Genomic DNA, 22,969 nt, shown 5'->3' with positions numbered 1-22,969 from the left:
AAGTCTGGGAGGCGCGACGACCCTCACAGCCAAACCGTAGGCACCCTATTTTCCTCTGACACCAAGTCGGCATCCTCCTCGCGCTCAACCCGCTCGGAAGCATCCTCCCTCCGTGCCTCCTCCACCGCCTCCGCTATCTCCTCCCTAGTCTCCTCCTCCTCCTCATCCTCCTCCGTGGCCGCTACGAACTCGTGGTCGTCGTCCTGTGGAGGAGGTGTCGGCTCTCGACGCCCTTGTCGTCGCCGTCCTCCTCCTCCACCCTGGGCTCCTCCTCCATCCTGGGCTCCACCTCCCTGGGCACGCCCTCGTCGTCGTCCTCCTCCTCCTCCCTGGGCACGCCCTCCACCCTCAGTCTGTGCATGCCCTCCTCCTCCACCCTGGCTGGCACATATATATTGCTTAATTTTGAATTTAGATATCAAAGATATGGTGACGAGACGGTATCCTTAGGCAGATGGTAAAAAAAATGGCACATATATTGCTTAGGCAATGACCCACTCGCCTACTCTGTAGCTCTCGCCAGCTAGGACACGTGATAGCAAGGGCAGCAGCGGCAAATCGAATTGTGCATTGTCTGCAACAGGGTGCTGCACTGCACGGCCCATAGGTGATTGCAAAAACAAGCACATCATCCCACAGTTTGTCCCCATATCTCGATGGATCCTTATCCCCCATGCTTGTTATCGACACTGCTATACTCCTATAAAACTTCAGTGTTAGCACCTACATGCAACTGGACAAATCACAACACTACTCAATACAGGTAGTCTGTCCACTGCCCAGTGCATGGACAGCAGCTATGCGGAAGGAGCCCGGCCAGGTTTGCATTTTGAGGAGGTTAGTCACTATGAATGTGACACAACCTGTATATCTTTAGAATTGCTCAATTCCAAAATGTGCTAGGTGACATACTAGAGTCAGTCACAATGAAAGTGACACGACTATATATGTACTAGAAGAGTTGCTTTGGAAGTCACCTTACATTTGAAAAGTCGGTGTATATTTGAATATTCCATTTTGCTAATACACTATCAATTGTCTACCTTCAAATTTGCTTCATTCCTAAATGTGCTAATAAGTGACCTACTAGTGTTAGTCACTTTGAAAATGTGCTAATAAGTGACCTACTAGTGTCAGTCACAATTGGAGGCTGTACTATTGTGGTAACTCTTTGAAAACATTTATTTTGAAGCTACAGCCTACAATTAGATCTTGCTGCAATTGGCAAAGGCTGCATAATAGCACAAAAGAGCAAAACAAATTTGCCCTAAACATGCCCAGCTGAACAAACAATGATGCTACATGAAACTGAAATTGGCATTTACCGGTATGCATGAAAAACTGAAATTGCAATCTGAGAAGATAGATTAGCAACAAACCTCGGCAATGGATGAGGTTGCAGCCCTTCCTTTCCCGGTGGCGGCGGCTGTGGGGGACCACCCGGTGGCGGCGGTGGTGGAGGGGAGGAGGGCGTCGTTGTCGGCCTGGAGCTTCTTGTTGTGGGAGAGGAGGGCGTCGTTGTCGGCCTTGACGGCGTCGAGCTGGCGCTTCAGCGCGTCGTAGTCCTTCTCCAGCTGCTTCATCTTCCACCGCGCGCGCCGGTTCTGCGACGGCGTGGAGGGGAGGAGGCGACGGCGTGGAGGGGAGGAGGCGGCCGCGGCGGTGGGGAGGCGCCGGCGACGGCGGGGAGGCGCCGGCGTCGACGTGGAGCGCGCGGGCGCGGGAGGCGCGGGCGCAAGTGCGGGGGATGGCGGGGAGGCGCCGGCGCGGGGGACGGCGGCGGTGCGGCGGGGATGCGCGGGCGTGTGGTGTGTGTGTGTCTGCACGATTCGAGGGAGAAACGGCTAAGTGAATGCCTCTGTTTACCGAGTGCCTAGATATACGGCACTCGGTAAACTCAAGCACCGCAGCCCAATTACATGTGGGCCTGGTACATGTTTACCGAGTGCCCAGATCTACGGCACTCGGTAAACAGAATTACCGCAGCCCAATAACATGTGGGCCTGGTACATGTTTACCGAGTGCCCAGATCTACGGCACTCGGTAAACATACAGGTGGGCCGTGGCTAACCTTTACCGAGTGTTTGAGGCACACTCGGTAAAAGTATCCATTATTTCATGCAAAACAAAAATGAAAAAAATGCCAATTTAATCCTAAAATTCACCAAACTTTCACATGAACTATTTCATGTCATCTATTTACTATCTAAAAAATTCCAAGTTCAAATCATAATGTTGAATTTCACTCTTAAAAGAAATCCTACTCGTCATTGTGAATGTTTAGCGTCTCTTTGGGAGATGTACCGGTTCGGCAGCGACGAATGTAAAAATACGTCCGAAACGTTATGAAAATTTTTCTATAACATAGATGTATGCTTCAATGTTAATTCTTCCAATCTCGTGATTTATCGAGTTCGATTTTAATTATTACAATTAAATTTACACGATATGTACCTAATTATCATAAAGAATGAAAATTTTGTGAAATATAGTAAATAAATCGAAATAAACACCATATTTTGGAATGGAGTACTAAATATCATATGTGGATAGAGGAAAAAGAATGAAGGGAAAAACAAGAAATTTGGTTGGATTTTACCGAGTGTTGCGCCAATACACTCGGTAAAAGATAGTGTTTGCCGAGTGTTGTGCACTTACACTTGGTAAAACTTTATTATTACCGAGTGCAAATACTTCTACACTCGGTAAACATGTCATGCCGTGACGCCGTTTGGCGCACGGTTGGTATACTAGGTGACGTGGCACCTCAATACCGAGTGTCTGTTTTTACCGAGTGTGCCCCTTCGGTAAAATTGTAGTTTTACCGAGTGTCTGAAGTTACCGAGTGTGCGGACTCGGTAAAGCGGTCTACTACCGGGTGTTTGTGTTTTCCGAGTGTTGGCACTCGGTAAGTAATGTTTTCCGAGTGCCTCGACTTTTGACACTCGGTAATTGTCGGGGCACTCGGTAACTACACAGTCTCCGGTAGTGTCGGCCCGGTGCTCCAGGTCACCGAGCTCGGCTAGCCACAGCTGGACGGAGCGGTCGGTGACGGACAGGCTCTCGTCGTCGCGGAGCGTGGCGTGGATCCGCCGCAGTTTGGACTTGAGTGCCGTCAGCTCGTCGTCGTCGACGGAGGCTGGCTGGGACGCCCGCCCGAATGGCTCCAGCAGCGGCGACGCGAGCTTCTTGGACTTGACTGCGAAGTGAAGCAGTGCATCTCGCAGCGTGTATGGTCTTCTCTCCATGGTTGTCCATTGCCGGATCTGGATGCCGCGCGAGAACTCAATGGTTTGGAGATTGGATTATTGGAGAATCAGTTGTTGGTGCGACGTCGCTTGAGTGTGGGAGCGAGGAGGGATTTGCCTGACACCTGATAGCTATCGCCTACCGCAAGCGTTGACGAAGGGGGCTTTTACATATGTGCCGTTATAAAAGTTTCTAATTATCTCTAAGCCATTAAAAAGTTGGAGTGGTCACATATGCCACTTGTCTAAACTTTTTTTTTTGTCCTCCATGCCATTCCATCCTTCTGTTTAGTTTTCCTGGTTTGGGAGTCCTGGCGCGTGGACCCGCCCCGCGCCCACGCCAGCTCTCTCTCTGCCACTGTCACGGCCTCTGATCCCGGCTCCGCCACAAACACGCTGCACTCCTGGCTCCATCTGCCAGATGGCATCTGGGACGCCCTCCCGCACTCCTCAATGGCCTCCGCGAAGTCCTAGTACATGCGCCACTCCTGGCCGGCGACGAGTTGCGCCGCGTCGGCGCGGCCCAGCTCCGACCCCACGGCCGCCAGGACCACCTTGACGACGTGCACCCCGAAGCAAGCCATCTCCGTGGACTCCGATACGGTGGTCATCCTGGCGTCCCTCCTCTGCGCCCTCATCTACGTGACGGCGTGGTCGCCCTTGCGCTCGTCGCTCGGTGCACCTTCCGCAGAGGAGGAGCCTCTGTGTCAGTGGCGGCCGCTGGCGGCGGCAACAGCTCTGGCAGCAGGTCGTCCGCCCAGCCGCCCAGGGGACTGTAGAAAGGCGGCCATCGAGGCGCTACCCACCATCTCCGTCTCCGTCGCTTCCCTAAAAGGAAGGAGAACAAACGCCGACAAGGAGAAGTGCGCCATCTGCCCGACGGCGTTCGTGGAGGGAGACCAGCTGCGTGTGCTGCCGCGCTGCGCCCACGGCTTCCACTCGACCTGCAGGACGCCAAGGCAGCACCAAAGCCTGCTGCTGCTGCGGGCTTGCTTCCACCTTGGCCGATCGATGGAACGAGCTTGTCATCTAAATCGATCCACTGATGGAAAATATGGCCAAGGGGTCAAGAAGCAACGATGATCGACGTCTTGGATCCGATCCGATACATGCAACATAATAATGTCATTAATTCATTGGATACAAGCAAGCACGTTGACGACGTTGCCCAGGGAGCTCATCGCGCCCGCCATGCGCTAGTAGCCTAGTAGAGCACTGCCACCGTCGTTCTCTTGGATTTTTTTTCTTTTAGTTCTTGCTTGGTTGCTGCTGACCGTCATGTCCGTGCCTTTTCCCTTGTTGTGACTGCAACGTGCAGGTGCGGAGGGGCATCAACCTGGTCTATGGCGGCGGCGACATCAGCCTCATGGGCGTGATTGCTCAGCTAGGACGGTTCGTGGTGGCGGCTTGGGTACCTTGCCACGCGCTTGCAGTTTCACCTTCTTTTTTTTCACACCCCTTTTGAATACTCTTTCTGATGTTGGAGTATTATTATATGACTATGAATTTCTAGGCTAAGTTATTTACTTAGTTTGTGTTTATTAAGTTATTTCATGGTGACATGCAAACAGCTATGTGATGATGAGTGGCACAGGAGGCAAATGCAACTTCATTTAGCTTCTCTAACCTGAGGGCATTTCTATCTTTATGCAGCTCCATTTGACACCGTTAGCAGCAATAGTCGACGGAATGGCGTGGAGGGCAAAAGAGTTCCGACCAGTGGCACTTATGACCGCTCAAACTTTTTAATGGCTTATGAATAATTACAAACTTTTATAATAGCACATAGGTAAAACCCTCCTGACGAAGACTTCGCTTGAGTGGCAAGCAGAGCTCGGTAGCCGAATAATGACCCCACCTAAGGTAAAAAAAAAAGAATACAATTCTAATGATGCTTATTTAATATTATAAATATATTGATAACTTTTCATTTAGACTTTTTTTTGCGGGTAAAGAGAGCTTTATTTAACTGGGCAAAATATTACGATCATCATTTAAGAGGTCAGTGACACACGCAGGTGCCTGCCTCAGACAAGTTAAGTATGAACATTTTGCCAAGCTAAATGACCTAGCTCATGAGCCACCTTGTTGCACTCTCTCTTTACCTCGTGGAATTTCCATTCCACTAGCGTCTGCAAATACTCTTTGGCCTCCAAGATGATATACCGAAGCTTTGATCGGTAACTTTTCATTTAGACTTTGTTAGACGTAAATAAAATGGATTGATTTAGGGGGGAAAAAAACTGTAACTGTACTCTAGTATTGCTAATTTTCCTTCATCAGTGTGGGAGGCGCCCACAGAGTTGATGATGAGGCCGACGTGGGGGGTGGTGGCCAGCAGACTTGTGTTGCCGAGGTGGTGTGGCGGCGGGCAGTCCCTCTCGGCGGCGGTTGTTTCCGGCGCAAGGAGGCATTCTGACTGGCAGCTAAAGGACGTGTGTGGCACTTCTACCTTCAATGAGGTAGCTAGGTCCTGGAAGCTACGGTGTGCACGCTTGGATCTTAGTAGATGGAGTCGGCTTGGCGAGCGCTAGATGCAGCTATGGCTTGCAGCGAACTACGACAGTTAGCTTTGCTCGGTGGCGGGCTACCTCGGTGTGGGACAGTGTCGGCAACGATGGCACAAGCGGTGACGACGGTGTTTTCGTCCTGACGACTCTGTCGTCTGGTTGTTGGCGGTGCAGTGTGGTGATCCGCTTGTGGTTCGAAGGCAGTCGAGCATTTTCGGCCTATGTGCCTCGTGTCGATGTCCCATTCCGATCGGGCAAAGTTATTTTTCTTCTTCTCTTGAGTTGAGTTCAGTGCATGTCAATGTCCCAATCCAACCGACCATAGTTGTACCATTTTTTATTTTGCTAGTCTGGGCTTCATCTACTTTTTAATATAATTAGCAGTCGGATTCGTTTCAAAGAAAAAAAATCTTAGCTTTAATTTCACAATAGTATATTGTTCCACAACAGTCTACTGCCTACTGGAAACCTACTAACTTATGATAAACAAAGGTCAAATATGTATACCATGTATTACATGAGAAATAGTTGGACCTTGGCATATAGCATGGGCACTATACCAACTAATAATTAAAGACAACTCACTCGGAAGATGTTAGCGTGAGGCTTGGGAATTGGATTTGGTTGAAGAAATAGCAGGAATTAGACAAGGTCTGTTCTAGTATTCAGAGATATAGTTCATCACAATAGGAGGCCTCTCTCAACAACAATACACGCGGACAGCCGGCGGTAGGCTGGCTTCAGACGGCATCGCTCCTTGATGGATCACGCGTTGCTCCATTCCGGCCCGAAGACGCGTGGGTTTGGCTTCCTGGGCCGGCCCATCTTCTTTGCCTTTGTCTCGTCAGCGCTTGATGGCGTCGCCTCCCCCGCTGCCGGACGCGGCACGGTAGAAGAAGCGCTGACAAAAGAGTCGTGCCGTTGTTTTTTAGATGTGTTTTCATCACTGGACACATCATATTCATTTCGTTTACGACCTGTTCCAAGTTGACTAGGCACGTCAAGGTGTGGTTCATTGGGGAATCCATGGTTGTGCTCAGAGATGTACATGACAAACAATGTGTTGGGATCATTATTGTCCGGCTGCAAAATCTTTGTTGCACTGCATCCTGTCGAGTTTCTCCAAATGCATGTGTAGTATGACCTGAAAAATTACATTATAAGATAAGATAACTGAAAATATCATCAGATTTCCTCAGAGGTCATAGAATCGTAGACAGAAATATTTACCTATTTGGATGGTAATACAAATTAAGACATGCCTGATTTACCTGTTGGTAATCTAGGACCAGTAGTTCATATTTTGCTGGGTGTACTTCGTATTTTACAATTAGTAAAACACAATTTATGCTTATAAATAAGAAGCGCCTAATTATAATTCCTTATTAAAATGCTTGATTACTGGTTCAATTATAAAATCTTTAAAATGCTTGAGTAAAACACAATTTATGCTTATAAATAAGAAGTGCCTGATTTACAATTGGTAAGGTACATTCAAGGTTTTCATTTTCGGAAATTAAAATTTATCGGGGGTCACAGATAAAGAGGATATATCAGAAATATCGGACCAAATTCAAATAAAATTTAATTTGAATTTAAGTAAATTTAAATAAATTTAAACAAAATTTGTACAAAAAAGATAGATATTTTCTTATCGGCACCTACGGATAAAAATGATATATCGGAAATATCACGAGATTTCGGCCGATAAATTTTTCCCTGGGTACATTAACAAAGGTTAGGAACCCAATATTTTATAATATTTATATCCTACAGCAATGGGAGCGAAAACAGTCAAAAACACAACTCCTCAAAAGATGAAACTGATGTTAACAGTCTACAGTAGTTTCTCTACATGCCCACATTATGTTCTCACCTTGCAAATATGTAGCCAAATATATTCTTTTCTCCAAACTTTTCCCACTTGCTACCATCATCCAAGAGATCTGTATATGTCAAAATTTTTAGCACCATATGCCTCCTTGTCAGGCTATTCCTGTGTACAAGGAAACGTTTAGTAACAAATAAGTATTCCTAGAAGATTTTAGAATATAGTGATCTGCATGTTCAAGGGAAAAATACAGTGATAACGATATTGCTTCCATTTCAAAATCTGGCACACAATTTTTTTAAAACCACAAATGCAATTTTAACGATCTTTAATTTATTTCTTAATTTATTCCTCCTACTGTGATCTCTTAATTATCTGTACTAACACTAGCACAAGAATATCATGGCCATTTCTATAACGTGGGCTGGCAGTATGCTAAGTCCATCTAGGTTTGTCCTAAGTTGAACTTTTATAACTTTGACTATCAATATATAAAATTTTATATAGATTCACTTCACAAGATTGTCATTACTAGATTCATGTGAAACAAAAAATGATTTCATATAGAATTAGGAGAAACCTAGATGCACTTAAAGTTGTGATCAAAGGAAGTAATAAAAGCAAAAAGAACTACACAGTACATTCGTATACCTTCCACTAACCACTTTCTGGCCGATATGGTCTTCCATTGAACTTCCAACCAAATCAAGTTTCAAGCACCTGACAACTTTTAAATCTGAAATAGACAAGGAATAAGCATATATTGATAACAGCTCTTTGCAGTCAATAATTTCCAACCTCTTCAAGGTTGTCAATTGATGTGGGAAACTAATAGATCTAATCTTCTGGAAGCCTTCTATCTTTAGTGACTCCAGTGATGGAAGTTCTGAGAAGGTCGGCAGTTCAACACCATAATGAAATGACACATGCACTAGGGAAATAAGGCGAGGCAAGTTGGTGAGTTTTGGGCATCTACTGATAGAAAGACGGAAGAGTCGTGGAAAATCCTCCACTCTCGTGCTAACCCAGAACTGCAAATCATACATCTCGCATATATTCAACACCTCCAGTGATGGAAATGCAATGGGATGTTTTTCTTCAGTGGCCAAAGAACTAGTCTCGATTGCAAATCTTTCAACAGCATTGATTCTCTGTATGAAAAGAGATTTAAGAGATGGCAGATCACCAAGGTAAGGGAGCTCACTACAGCCATGGCAGTTATCAAGTGTAACTGAGATGAGCTTGCAAAGGTAATTGTCCTGCATCCAGACAGGAAACAGATTTCCAGCATAATTTCGAATGGCAAGCTCCATAATGTTGCTGTTAGGTTGAAGATTTTGAAGAATCTCATTAGTAATTTCTTTGCCCATGTCATCGTCCATGTCTTCTTCCTGGTAAGACCACTCCAATGTCAAAGCCTCTAGCAAGTGCTTACCCATCATATTTGCTTCTCCGGCATCATTGGCTGTCTTAATATTCTCAAGCCCAGTTACATGAACATGTCCCCTTAGTCCATTCAGATTCTTCAACTCTGAAATCGAGCAATGCAACAAATCATTCCCAATGTTGAACGTCGTGAGTGTTTGGAGATCTGTCAGATGTCCTATACCATGAGGCATGCCAACATTAACGTTGCCCGATTCTTTCTGCACATCAAGGTGTCGCAGCTTTGCCAAATTACTTGTGCTTCCTGGTAAGTCAATGAGGTGGCAACAATCCTTCAGTTCCAATGTCTGAAGACTGTTTACCTGTCCTATTTCAATAGGAAGGCTTTTGATCTTGGTGTTGTTGAGAGCCAAGAGCCGCAGGTGCTTCATGTTCCCAATAGAAATTGGCAGCTCTAGTATGTCTGTATAGCTCAAATTTAGTGCCCTTAAGAATCTATGTTTCACGAAAACATCATCCAAAGTAAAAATTCTCACCACTGGGAAACATCTTCTGATAACCAGAAAAGACTGCAGATTCCTTACTTCATTAGAAAGTGCAGCTGTCTTAAAATCTGAAAGAACAAGGGATAGGTGGGGAACATTTTCAGCTAAGCTGCCGAATGGTTCCTCACATCTGAAGCACTCATTCTTGGAAACAGAGTGTGCCAGATCATGAAATAGCTCATGCATAACAAAGCTATCTTTATGATCATTATGAAATGGAGAACGCTGGAAAAATGATCTGCAGAATAGTTGGTCAAAATAATGCAGGGCAGTATCTTCTGGCTTAGTACCTTCTTCACAGAAGACAAAGCCTTCAGCTATCCATAACCGGATCATGTGATGCTTCACGAAAATATAATCTTTGGGGAATAGGGAACAAAATTTGAAGCACTGCTGAAGGTGTGATGGCAAAAGATCGTAGCATAATCTTAATGCTGGTAAGATACCATCAACGATCATATCAATTTCAGACAATCCAACTTCAGAATGACATAACAACCCACTTAGGGCTTTAATGCACATTGGATTGCCACCACATTTCTCCACAAACTTCCAGCCAATGCTTTCTAACTGACAGTAGTTATTCATAACTAAATCTTCAAGCACGTGTTCCTTGAAAATCATAAAGCATTCTTCTTTGGATAGAGGACTCAAGTAAAAGGTTTGCATTGCTCCAATCTGGTTAGCAACTTCCTTGCTCTTGGTAGTTACAATGACAGCGCTTCCTTTTGCACAAACATTAAGTAGCTTCTGTAGATAACCCCGGAAATATTGGCTCTTGATTTCAGAATCGTCTAGTACAAGTAATAACCTCTTGCTAGTAAGTTCTTCTATTACAATTTCTTCAAGAACACTGATTGAGGCATCACCGCAAGATGCACAAGTAGTGAGCTCTACTATCTTACCTAATAGCCTCTTTTTATCACACATATGCAGCCATATTCTCAAATCGAAGGTATCCAAAATCATTCGGTTATTGTAAATTCGATGGACTAGCTCAGTCTTTCCCATGCCACTTTCACCAACTATGCAAGCATAAGTGACTATCTGGTCGCTATTGTGAGACTCATCAGAAAGTAACATGTCAATAATACTTTGCTCATAACACCTATATGAATGCAAAGAAGTAGCCTGTGGACAAAAAGGATAGGAAATTTGAGTATCAATATTATTCACAAATTAAATCATTCTCAAACAGAACTAATTACATGAGTAAAAGAGCTTAGTAACCTTTGGGCCACACTGGTGATGGATCTGGTTCTTCTTCCACCATCTTAAACTATCTAGGCGATTCGCCAGATCTTTGAAGGAATCAGGAAAGCCTTGAATACTGGTAAGAGGCGACAAGGTTAGGGATTTCAAGTTTGCAAGTGTACATAGGCACTCAACATCCAAGTCAACTCGATGGCTGCCTGATAAATTCAAGTACTTCAGTTCCTGGAGGTTACTAAATGGTTGTGGAAGCTCCTTCAATCCCTTGCAATATGATAGGTTCAGATTCTCTAAATTGCCAAGATTTACGAGAGAAGCAGGTAAGTTTTCAAGGCTGGAACAGCCTGCCAAATCCAGCAATCTTAGCTTGGAAAGCTCACAAAGTGACACTGGTAAATTCCTTAGTTCATGGCAGCAGGAAAGAATAAGAATTTGCAAGTTCTTCAGGCTTCCTATTGACATTGTCAATGTGTGAAGGGAATAACAGTGAGAAAGTTTCAATGCAGCCAGATTAGAAAGGTTGCCAATGGAAGGAGGCAGCTGTGTAAGGCCACTGCAGCTTGAGAGATCCAAACACAAAAGACTTCTGATAAACATAGACGACAAATATATAGGGTCAGTCATGCGTGCTGGTACACTATGTGCATTCACCCCAATTCCCTTGTTCTGACCAGCATATGTCAGATCATCAAAAGCAAACACAGGAAGTTCTAGGCTCTCCTTCTTACCCTCCATGTTAACTATGTTAATAACGCCTAAAATGCCACGACACAAAAGGATGCACCGCATGACTGAAGAACTAAGTGACAACATATCACTGTAGTTCCCAAGAACTGCACCAGACAATCCAGGGCTTCCAAGTCGAAGGCCCTCCAATTTTTCAGTAATTGGTAAGATGACAAGTTCCTGTGAAGCTAGTAAGTGCATGAAGCTTATAGCTGTTGTTTTGGAACAAGTCCTTGGCACATTGGGCATTACCTTCTTGAGGTGTGTCCCAACCCCAAGCTTGGCCAGGATCATCTTGTAGTGCAGATGTTCCAGAGATTCTTCTGCATCTGAGGTCAAATGTTTGACATGATTGAACCAAGCATCGGACGGTAGCTTTCCACCAAAGGATGAGATGGTGGTTCGAACATGAACAAGCCTCTGGAAGAGCTGCCTGATTGAGCCTGCACACACTTCAACTTGCGGGTCACCAGCTGGTTCAGCTTTTGGAGATCGCTCGGCGTCACCAACAGGTGGAGCAGGTGCTCCTTCCCCACGGCCTGATTTACTGCGACAATGAATGAAGATTAGGAAAGTAACCCGGTTGTTAATCAGGGCATTTATTTTTTCAAAAGGACAGCAAGAACTTTGTCATGATTATATTAATATAGATAGAAGGAAGAAAAACAATAAATAAACAGAGGAAGCAAAAAAAAAAGGAAAAAAAGGGATGAAAAAAAAACAGCTGCAGCAGCCCACCCGATTGTTAGGGTCTATCTAGAACTGCTCTGCTCCATTAAATGTAGCTCCACAGCAGCTCCACCACGGAGCAACTCTACCTGTTTGGCTCGCATCTTAGCTCCAGGTTTTTGTGGGAATAGTCTATTATGCCCTTAGGATGCTATATGGCTGGTGATTTGATATATGCAGTATGCAGAAGTGTTTCATATTTTTCTCCTTGGTTTATGTCATCTGTTTGCTTCCAAGTCGCAGCTTTTCCTTTACACACCGGTTCTTGTGATTTGATATATCTTTTTTCCCTAATCACAGCACTATATGTTCACAAAATTGTACAATTCAGTGTCCATAGGAGGCATAGCAGATCAAGGGGTTGCAGAGCACCCAGGTCCTTGTGGCATTTTACCGAATGCATAGCGTGCATGGGCGAGGCTTACGCGGCTGGAGGAGTTTCAAGCAATTTCTAGTTTCTAGCCAATGAAACTGAAGCCAATTTGCATTGCATGTCGTCTTCACAGTGCATCACATCTAGCACGAGAAATAGAAATCAATTTCCATACCTAGAAGGCTAGAACATCGGCTGCAACACGTCTAGGAACATGTGGCCTTCACAATGTTTCGTTTTTCTTCTTTACTGACCGTTAAGATGCCATCCCATCTGCTGCATCACGGTCAGGAACATGTGTTGCCCAAGACGTGGTCGCCTGGGCTGCATTTGGCCGGCACTGCCTGGCCGCTAAATCCGTCCCCTTTGGCCTTCCCCCTGATCGGAGCTCGCCTGGGCACAGCTCACCCCCTGACCGACGACGAAGGTGCCTTGCGTCGGCACCCCATGGCCATGGCCCATGGCCGGCAACAACCTGGACGGCCTGAGCTTACGCGGCGGCGGCACACACAACCTTGGCGGCGCGAGCATCGGCGGAAGCAGAGGAGTGGGACCGGATGACGACCAGTGGAGCCGGAGCCGGCCATTTCGCTACAAGGAACTAAGCGGCGGCAGACCGGCGAAGGGACGGCCGAACCGCGTCTGGCGACGGAAAATAGTTCGCGAGGAATTACTTGTCAACTTTAGGAATCTCCTACACAAAAAGAAAGAAACTAAGACCGTTTCGTGCGACAATCGTCGGTCCGCCACTCCCTTGCGATACCGCGTGCAGTAAAAATCGAATCCCGCCCCCGGCGCCTGGCGAGTGGCGAATGTCCTACCGCTTCGTAACCTTCCCCTTCGTCTCCCCCACTCCCGCAGCGAGCCCGGAAATCCGCTGAACCTCGCAATCCCCGACCCCGCGCCGGCGCCGATCCCGCCAGGATCAAGGCCCTCGCGCCCGATCCAACGCCGCGATGGCCTCCCCTCCCCAATCCCTAGGTAGGCACGGGTTCCCCACTGCCGGGAATCTGCGCGGCGGGAGGGATGGAGGCTGCGCTACGGGAGGGATGGAAGCGCTGGTGGGGCGGGCGGCGCGGAAGGCGCCGGCTGAGAACCGGCCGCCTAGAACCTCTGCTGGCCACGCGATTAAGGAGATGGGGAGGATCGTTGGGGCGCGGGGATGCTCACCGAGCAGCAAGAGGGAGCGGGGGAGGAGTGGAACCTCCCCCGCTCAGAACCTCTGCTTGGTCTGCAAAGCCATGCATCTGGGTGACTGTGCCGGAGAGCCCGAGGCTCAAGCTGCCTGGGCCGGCGCCCAGGGGCGGCATCTGCGCGCTCTCATGAGCCAGCGCGTCGCAGAAGGCGCGGTGTGTGATGAAGCTGTCCCTCCTGCATGCATGCATACATGAAAGAGTTAAAATCTAAAGAAATTACAACGAATATACATAGAATAATTAAGAGTAGAGTACATACAGGTTTAGCTTATCAAACTTTGCAATGATATCTTAGCTAGATTTCATAAAAATATACAAGTCGTTTATGAATAAATAATAGAACATAACAACCAATATAAAATCAAATGCCAAGATAGGCGCTCGTTCAAATCAAAATTAGATGTTGTTTTAGGCTGTTTATCTGGGTTTGCAAATATATATGTTGTTTTTCTGTAGGCAAGTGGCAGTATTACGTGGACGCGGTTCAAAAAATACTTGTCCATGTTATATTAATTGCTTAAGTAATTGCCAATACGTAGGTATGACCTCCATCCTGAAATATAAGCTATATAAGCATTCAAAATTTGTCCCCAACTATAAGAGGTTCTCGATGAATATAACCCTCAAGCTCAGTTTCAAAAGGTATCACTCACATGCATACCTACCATTGATGTCTATCACCAACACAAATATCTCTCCATAGTTAAGGTAGGGTTACATACCAGCATTTGATTTAAAATTTCTAGGATACCTTGTACTTTAAGACACAAAAGGAGTATATGGGAAGATTATGCAAAAAGAAAAACAAGACATTAATATTATCTTAATTCCATATGCATGATTCTAAAGCAACAAGTACTTCATTCGTCCTAAAATATAAGATATCCAAGCATTCAAATTTTGCCCCAAACTATAAGAAATTATATATAGGTGAAGTAACCCCAAACTCAATTCAAAAGGACAACATTATATTCATATGCATACCCACAATTAACATCTATCACCAACCTAAATATGGCAACCACAATATCTTCCTGATTAAGGGAGCCTTACATGCATCATTTGCTTTGCTTTCCGCATAATATGTCCTAGAACTCTTAAGGTACATTATATTTCAAGACAAAGGTAGTTTCAGACTAAAGTGTATTAGGGCATTATAGAAGTTCCGGATTAAAGAGTACATACTCTGTCTGGCCTAAAAAATGTATCTTTTAGGCCAATATTCAATCCACAATCAAAAAATACAAACACCAATATCTATATATGACATTATTTAATTTGAAAACATGCACTACTACAAAATGTTTATCCGCGGCGGCCGTTTTTGGTTTCCCGCGGCGGGCAAACCGGTCCGCCGCTGCCGGGAAGTCACAGTAAATCGTGGCCTTCCTGCGGCGGGCTGCTTTGCCCGCCGCGGTTAATCGATTTACCGCAGCGGGCACCAAAGGAAGCCCGCCACGGTAAATCATTTGGAAAAAACAAAAAAAAGAAGAAAAGCCCACACGGGCTTGGATCTGGGCCGCACTGGACCTAGATCTCGCCGTCGACGTCGATCCGCCGCAGCTCCAGCCCGGTCGCGCCACCATCAGATCCGCCGTCGGCGCCTCCGCCCGAACCGCCCCCGCCTGGATCCGCCCGATGTAGAAGAGGAAGGAGGCGCTCGCGGCAGATCAGGCCTCCCAGGCCACGCCACCGCCGGATCCGCCGCCGGGGCCTCCACCGGGGCCGCCCCCGCCTGGATCTGCCCGCCGGCACCTGGATCTGCCCGGTGGAGAAGGGGAAGAAGGAGCTTGCGGCGGATCCGGCCTCCCCGGCCGCGCCACCGCCGGATCCGCCGCCGAGACCTCCGACAGGGCCGGCGTCGCCTGGATCTGCCCAGCAGAGAAGGGGAAGGAGGGGCTCGCGGCGGATCCGGCCTCCCCGGCCGCGCCACCGCCGGATCCGCCGCCGAGGCCTCCGCCAGGGCCGCCGTCGCCTGGATCTGCCTGGTGGAGAAGGGGAAGGAGGGGCTCACGGCAGATCCGGCCTCCCCGGCCGCGCCACTGCCGGACCCGCGGCCGTCCACGCCTGGATCCGCGGCCGGCGCCCTCGATCCACGCCTGGATCCACGTCCGTCCACACCGGCGCCCTCGCCTGGATCCACGGCCGCGACGCCGCGCCACCACGTGCCTCGAGCCGCCGTCCACCGCCTGTTGAGGGAGGAGGAGAGGGAGGAGGAGGGCCGTCGGTTGAGGGAGGACGAGGAGGAGAGGAAGGGAGGAAGATGGACGCCGTGCCTCGTGCGAGAGGACCGAGAGGAGTGGTGGCTACCGCCGGTTGAGGGAGGAGAGGATCGGAGGAGAGGGAGAGAGTGGTTGCCGGTTGAGGGAGGAGTGGTGGAGTGAAAACCCTAAAACCCCCGTATATATAAGCCCGATAAATCAGAATTGGATACGGGCCTCGCTGGTGTGCCTATTGGGCCGTGGCCTTTTCCGTGGCGGGCCTTATAATGTGTCCGCCACGGAAAATCGATTTACCGTGGCGGGCACCTTAAGACGGCCGTCACGGTTAATAGGGTATTTTCTGTGGCGGGCATCTTAATATGCCCGCCACGGTAAATCGTTTTACCGTGGCGGGCAAAAATGCTCGCTGCGGAAAATAAAAAGTGCCCGCCGCGGTAAATTGTGGGATTTACCGTGACGGACAAAAATAGGAGCCCGCCACGGAGACCTTCGGGACGACGCTGCGCAAATTGAATTTTGTAGTAGTGATGTAAACTATTATGTATATTCATATTTAAAAAACTTGTAAAGTCTCTTAAATTTGAAGGATTTTAAAAATATTTTCTAGGAAAAAATAGCTGTCAAAGATATGCATTAAGTCAAGTGTGTCAGATTTTTTTTTACCAGAGTTAGTAGTAACCAGCAATTTGTCAGCACAACCTTTTTTAATTAAAGATTGCAAACAAAATCATGAGCGAATAAACCATCTACCCCATTTTTTCTAGCAGGAAGTCTACTTATTTATGGAGTGACAATTTTTCAAGTGGCAGGAAGTACTTATTTAAGGAGCAGTAATTTTTAATAATGTACTATATGTACTGTGCTACCACATTTAATTAGTGAACCAAAATGCTATCTGTATAGTCTTAAATGTACTGAATGGAGTAATATAAATAATTACTGGAGCAATGCTGTAGGTAGAATGAGCACAAAACCCTGCCAGCATAACATTTGACTGCCGTGCAAACTAACATCATCCTTGATTTTCACAGAAACGAATCAAGAAATCAGCACAAGATTTTCCCGATAACGACAGAGAAATCAGCCAGTGACTCTGATGCAACTATGCACTACACTACAGCACATACCAAGAAACGTACGCGTACTGTACGTACGACAGATGCACACCAGCTGTAGTACAGAAAATACAGGTCGGAGCCGCCGGACGTACGGGGCGGAGCCAGCCGGCACCGCGGTCCGCGGCAGAGCGCGTGCGCGCCCAGTTCTGGCAAGTCGCCATGCATGCATGATGCATCTCGTGAACAGGTGGGGATGCAAACTTGCGGAGAGAGAGTGTGAGTTTGCAGTCGCGGGCCGTGGGTTACGAGGTGAAAAGAGAAACTGCCGTCAAATGACCATGTCAGGAAGAGTGCTGCGCGCATATCTCCAGTCCCCTCCCGACAAGACAAGCTCACGTGGGAGCAGCTCCTCCTCCTCCAGTCCTCCTGAACCTCGCTTTCTAGCTCTCAGAGGGTGTTGGGTTCCAATACAAAAATTTTAGTCCATGTCTCATCGAATGTTTGATACATGCATAAAGTATTAAATATAGACAAAAAAAATAACTAATTACATAGATTGTGGCTAATTTGCGAGACGAATTTTTTAAACCTAATTAGTCCATAATTTGACAATGTTGTGCTACAGTAAATATGTGCTAATGGCGGATTAATTAGGCTTAATAAATTCGTCTCGTAAATTAGTCTCCATCTGTGTAATTAGTTTTATAATTAACTTATATTTAATTCTCCTAAATAGCATCCGAACGTTTGATGTAACATGGACTAAAATTTAGTCCAGAAAACCAAACACCCCCTCAGTCTCTCTCTCTCCAGCAGCTAGCCCCGCGAAGAATCCTTAGGCTGTGTTTACTTCGCAAATTTTGGAATTTAGTTATCATAGTATTTTCATTTTTATTTAGTAATTAGTGTTTAATTATGAACTAATTAGGCTCAAAACTTTCGTCTTGTAATTTTCAACCAAACTGTGCAATTAGTTTTTTTTCGTCTATATTTAATACTCTATGCACGTATCGCAAGATTCGATGTGATAGCTACTGTATCACTTTTTGAAAAACTTTTTTGGAACTAAACAAGCACTAAACCAGCAAGCTACACACACCACAGCATCTTTGCTACTGAAAGCCCAAACCCTAACGCATCACATCATCGACCGCCTCTCATCATGGCACAATCATGCACGCAAAAAAGAATCCGTAAAGAAATGGAGGACAGAAAAGGCAAGCAAAAAGCTATAGAGAATCGATCCAATTCCAAGCAGCTCATGACGGCCGGGCCGGCACCGGCGGTCGGGAACGGAGCGGCCGGCCGGAGGAAAAAGAGGAAACAAGGAACAACGGACCTGGAGAAGAGGGTGCCGCAGTCGCAGCGGTACTCGCGGGTGCCGCAGGTCTTGGAGTGCGCCTTCCAGTCGGACTGCACGGCGTAGCGCTTGTTGCACTTGTCGCACTTCCACTTCTTCTCGCCGTGCTTGCGGCAGTAGTGCTTCTTGATCCCCGTGAGGTCGCCCAGCGCCCGGGACGGGTTGTGGTGCACGCACGTCGGCTCCGGGCACAGGTACACACGCGGCCGCTGCGCCTGCAGCGGGTTCTTCTGCTTCAGCTTCCACGGCAGGTTGTGCCCGCGCCGGTGCAGCTGCAGGTTCTGCTCCCGCTGGAACCCCTTGTTGCACACCTCGCACACGAACCGGTTCGTCGCCAGCAGCGTCCGCGGCGACAGCGCGATCACCTCCGCGTCAGGATCTGTATGTATGCGCAAGGCGACGATCGGTCGATCGACGGTTAGACAACAATAAGAAATATAATCATCTCGTCGATCGGATCGATCGTTCAACAAATAACAAGGCCATCTGTATATATAATCAAGTGGTAATATAGCTAGGGCCAGAGGACTTGCTTGGATTGCCTGGCTGGTTCCTCTTCTTCTTGGGCGGCGGCGCCGCGGCGCCGGGAGCGGCTGTGGAGTTTTGCTGCAGAGAGGAGGAGCCGGCCTGTGGCTGCATCTGCGTGTCGCCGAGCCCAAATAAGGGCGCGGACGAGGCGGCCGCCATCAGAACGAAGGAAAGAAAACACGGACCGGCCGCCGCAGCTCCTTTGGCGCACTCGGTCGATCAGCAGGCGGAAGCTGCTGCGTGACTGGCAGCTACCTCCGTCCGTCGTTGGACTCTACTAGCTCGATCTCAGGTGACCGGCCGACGACCAGTCCGAGTCAGAGAGAGGCGACGACATGGCAGGCGGCACCGTGTATCTATCTGCCTGGATTCCGGCGTCTTGCGGGAGATCTGGTGATCTAAAGGACAAAGAGGAGCAAGAAAAGAAAACCATAGAAGAGAACAGCGTGTGAGAAAGAGATAATAAATATGACGACCAAGATTTAGCAGTGTAGCAAAGCAAGGATGGATGGATGGATAAATCTGTGCGTATGTGCTCCACAATAGGCCACACCGAACCAAATAGATCGACCACCCATCATATATCCATCCCTTCCCCGTGCAAGCAAACAAAGCAAGGGAGATGACAAACAGGTTGCACTCACACACGCACACGCCCGCAAGAAACCAAGAAATCAAACCCGTGCCAAAGCACTCAGAGATCAGAAGCGGCTGGAGAGGAAATGGCCCAAACGAGAAACAGATACAGAAGAGAGGGAGACTGGGAGAGAGATTGGGGAAAGGCAAATATGCAATAGTCTAGTAGCGCTTCGAATCGGAGCAGATGGCTCTCCGTCGTCCGCAACAAACGCTCCAAAACAACGAGAGAATAATCGGGCACCGGCAGGATTCGATTAAAATAGCGCAACCAAGATGATGAACACCGAGAAAACGCCGAGGAATTTGCGCGAGAATCGAACGAAACGAAGCTAGCAGACAGGAGGAACAGGCGAGCCCTACCGCTTGTTGCTTTCCTCCTCCGCGGCTGCCGAGTAGGGACGAAAACGGTACGGATATTTTCTGACCGTATTTGAAATCGAATCCGTTTAGAGGGGTTGAGATCTGTCTGTATCCGAGTCCAGATATCCAACATCCGATATCGTATCCGTATCCAAATACTCAAATCACATATTTATGATGTCGATATCCAATCGTATCCTATCCGACATAGTTGACACTATCCGTATTCGAATCCAAATCTGGATAGAAATATGAAAACAAATGTAATATCGACGATATCCGTCCGTATCTCATCCGTTTTCATCCCTACTCCCGAGTCTGGCATATCTCCCGGCCCGGCTGCAGCAATAGGAGAGTGGTGGGACTGGTTGCGCAGCGGCAGCGCTGCCTGCCTCTCTCCCTAATATATGCACGGGCCTGGGCGAGACAGCGACCGGTAGGTGGAGTGGTCGCACGGCACACGCGGCGCGTGGGGGCCGCTGGGGCCCACAGGTCTCTCTCACCGAGCGATGCAAGCGTAGACCGATCAGGGGGCGCTCCTTATCATTCTCATTCTCCCCGGCCGAGACCCCGACGACGGCGTGCGTACAATGTACACAGCACGCACCGTCTACAAACATTTCCCCGACTCCCCGTGGATAACAGTAGCAGAGCACGCAGCAAACACCAGGCCGCGCGCCTGGCTGGCCCTCTCTGTCTTCACGTGGACTATCCTTCAGACCGTCACCCTTTGCTCTGTACCATTTAGCTCCTCCCAAATGTTCCTTAGCAAATCTTTCGATGTGCCACACATGTATACGATACATCCTTCCCTTATATAGTTTATACGCCGCGTTTGGTAACGCTCCACGAGCACAGCTCCACGACTCTGGTAACGAATGAAACACTCGCCCGTTGAACCATTACGCAAGTAAAGCTACTGGAAATAAACGCACTAAGACACTATCGAAAATCGGCACTTTACCGAGTGTTTTTATCTTCGTCGAGTGCATTACCTCGGGCACTCGGCAAACAAGCTCTTTGTTGAGTGCTACGAAAAAAACACTCGGCAAACGAGACAAAAAAAAACACTCAGCAAAGTTCGATACTCGATAATCTAGAAAAAAAAACATTCGGCAAAACTAGACAGTCGACAAATAAATATGTTTGCCAAGTGTAATTATCCGACACTCGAAAAAAAAAATATAAAAAAATAAAATAAAAAATAACTAATATGTTTGTAAGTGCATAAAATCCTAGACACCATAGATCAGTTTGTCGAGCGTCGGATGGAGCGCACTGGGCCAAACTTGGCGTTATAAAGTAACATGCCCCCAGGCTCGGTCACCTCCGTTTCTCTCTCTCCCTTATCTCTTCCAGAGAGCACGACACGCTCCGCCGGGAGCTCCAGGCGCTGCTGGCCGCGCGAGGACGCGCCTTCGCGCTCCCGCAGCTGTACATCGGCGGCCGCCTCGTCGGCAGCGCGGACGAGTTGCGGCAGCTCAACGAGACTGGCCAGCTCCGCCGGCTCCTCGACGGGGCGGCCCCTGCCCGTTTTACCCCCCGCGGGCGGATCTGAGCTGCTGGTGCTGGTAGATTTGATTCGCTCCGCCCCTTCTCCTACTGCCGCCTGGCGATTTGAATTCGAGCGAGCTAGCGCGCGCGCGAGAGAGAGAGAGAGAGAGAGAGAGAGAGAGAGAGAGAGAGAGAGAGAGGCCTTTTTCAGTCCAGTTCTTGAGTTCTTGAATCCAGGTGAGTTCAATGCAACGCCCAAACTTCTTTGCCAGTCTCGTTGATTCATCAGCCTCTCCCGTTCTTGGAACATCGCACGCTTCTTCTTGCGTGGCTGATTTAGTGCTGGTCCGGCGGGTCTCTGGATTGGTTTGGTTTGGTCGGTTAATGTTCGTCCATTTCCTCTTTTAACTCTCCCCTGCGCTGCGCTATGAATGCAAATCAGTAATTTCGGGCGAGATAGGCAGCTAAAATCTGACGCCCGTCGGGATTCGATGGACGCAGCCGCTGATTCCGTGGTTCTTGCGCTTGATTCTGTCCTCAGACGCCTGAATTGTTTGTTTCGTTTGTTCTGCATACAGAGCTTCGTTTCATGCACGCCGGCCGCCGATGCGCCAGCTCCTCCGCTTCGGTCTCCGAGTGCTCGCCCTCGAGGGCCGCGCGCGCCCCGGCGGCCGTGTCTACACGGCACAGCTAGGTGGGGACAGGGCCGCCGTCGAGCTCGAGTCCGGGTCCGGCGCGTCCGCCCCAGAGCACGCGTGCGCGGAGCTAACAGCGTCATCACGGGACGCGTGCGCGGCCGTGGCTGCGCGCGGCGGGGTGGCGGCGGCGGGGGGAGCCGCGGGCGGGTGGCCTTGGTTTTTTTTATATTTTTCGAAAAGTATTCACCGAGGGTCGGTTTTAGCACTTGGTAGAGTATTTTGCCAGGTGCTCGACAAAAAACACTCGGTAAAAATAGCTTTGTCGATTCTTTGTTGCTGAGTGTTACTTCGGCTTCGCCGAGTGGCCTGTAAACCTACTGTTTTTTCGGTAGTGAGAGAAGCATGAATAGAGAGCGGAGCCAAAAACGGAAGCTTTGCTTAGCTCCCTACTCGTGGGCTCAACGTGCGCATTAGCTAAGCATAGAGTCCTTCCCATATATAGCTTACGTTGCGTTTGGTAACGTTCCACGAGCCAGCTCCACGACTCTGGTAACAAAACGCTCTCTCGTTGAACCATTGCGCAAGTAAAGCTCTAGAAAATAAACGCACTAAGAGAAGCACGAATAGGGAGCAGAGCAAAAAAACGGAAGCTTGGCTTAGCTCTCTCTAACTCCCGTGGGCTTAGCGTGCGCATTAGCTAATAAACATGGAGTCCTTCCCTTGTATAGTTACGCCGCGTTTGGTAACGCTCCACGAGCACAACTCTACGACTCCGGTAACGAAACGCTCTCAAGTAAAGCTCTAGAAAATAAACGCACTAAGAGAAGCACGAATAGGGAGCAGGAGCCAAGAACGGACACTTTACTTAGCTCGCTCTAACTCCCGTGGGCTCAGCGTGCGTATTAGCTAAGCAC

At 48.2% G+C, this 22,969-nt stretch overlaps 2 protein-coding genes and 1 pseudogene across 5 annotated transcripts; 1 reads left to right on the top strand and 2 right to left on the bottom strand.

The window, feature by feature from the left end:
- Window positions 1–1,192: 1,192 nt before the first annotated feature.
- Window positions 1,193–3,248, bottom strand: LOC136543693 (homeobox-leucine zipper protein HOX16-like). The gene is made up of 3 exons (XM_066536074.1): window positions 2,976–3,248; window positions 1,380–1,604; window positions 1,193–1,231 (listed from the first exon to the last, which is right to left on the bottom strand). Exons 1-3 carry the CDS (start codon window positions 3,246–3,248, stop codon window positions 1,193–1,195), a joined length of 537 nt encoding a protein of 178 aa, XP_066392171.1.
- A 370-nt stretch (window positions 3,249–3,618) lies between these two features.
- LOC136545671 (RING-H2 finger protein ATL80-like) lies at window positions 3,619–4,535 on the top strand (annotated as a pseudogene).
- A 1,623-nt stretch (window positions 4,536–6,158) lies between these two features.
- On the bottom strand, window positions 6,159–19,911 carry LOC136541628 (putative disease resistance protein RGA3). Of its 4 annotated transcripts, XM_066533611.1 has the most exons (8): window positions 19,569–19,911; window positions 18,930–19,322; window positions 18,376–18,775; window positions 13,731–13,931; window positions 10,751–12,005; window positions 8,241–10,651; window positions 7,635–7,754; window positions 6,159–6,902 (listed from the first exon to the last, which is right to left on the bottom strand). In XM_066533611.1, exons 2-8 carry the CDS (start codon window positions 19,081–19,083, stop codon window positions 6,524–6,526), a joined length of 4,920 nt encoding a protein of 1,639 aa, XP_066389708.1. In that variant the 5' UTR covers window positions 19,084–19,322; window positions 19,569–19,911; the 3' UTR covers window positions 6,159–6,523. The 4 variants fall into 4 exon arrangements, 2 of the variants coding, with proteins under 2 accessions (XP_066389708.1, XP_066389709.1); XM_066533612.1 differs by having other exon boundaries at window positions 7,635–7,748; window positions 18,930–19,911; XR_010780425.1 differs by lacking the exon at window positions 6,159–6,902 and having other exon boundaries at window positions 7,637–7,754; window positions 8,241–8,325; window positions 8,388–10,651; window positions 18,930–19,911.
- Window positions 19,912–22,969: the final 3,058 nt, after the last annotated feature.

Source organism: Miscanthus floridulus, chromosome 3 (genome assembly GCF_019320115.1).
Source record: "Miscanthus floridulus cultivar M001 chromosome 3, ASM1932011v1, whole genome shotgun sequence".
Lineage (NCBI taxonomy): Eukaryota > Viridiplantae > Streptophyta > Magnoliopsida > Poales > Poaceae > Miscanthus > Miscanthus floridulus.
Note: the sequence above shows the minus strand (reverse complement) of the source record. Positions and strands in the feature narration are given on the sequence as shown.

Coding starts and splice junctions, on each gene's coding strand:
- LOC136541628 (XM_066533611.1), bottom strand. CDS start 19,083: ATGGCGGCCGCCTCGTCCGCGCCCTTATTTGGGCTCGGCGACACGCAG. Junction 12,006..13,730: donor CCGCTCCCTCTTGCTGCTCG/GTGAGCATCCCC, acceptor TCATTGTCGCAG/TAAATCAGGCCGTGGGGAAG. Junction 10,652..10,750: donor ATCACCAGTGTGGCCCAAAG/GTTACTAAGCTC, acceptor TTTTGTCCACAG/GCTACTTCTTTGCATTCATA.
- LOC136543693 (XM_066536074.1), bottom strand. CDS start 3,248: ATGGAGAGAAGACCATACACGCTGCGAGATGCACTGCTTCACTTCGCA. Junction 1,605..2,975: donor CCGACACTACCGGAGACTGT/GTAGTTACCGAG, acceptor ACGCCGTCGCAG/AACCGGCGCGCGCGGTGGAA. Junction 1,232..1,379: donor CAACCTCATCCATTGCCGAG/GTTTGTTGCTAA, acceptor GCTATTATGCAG/CCTTTGCCAATTGCAGCAAG.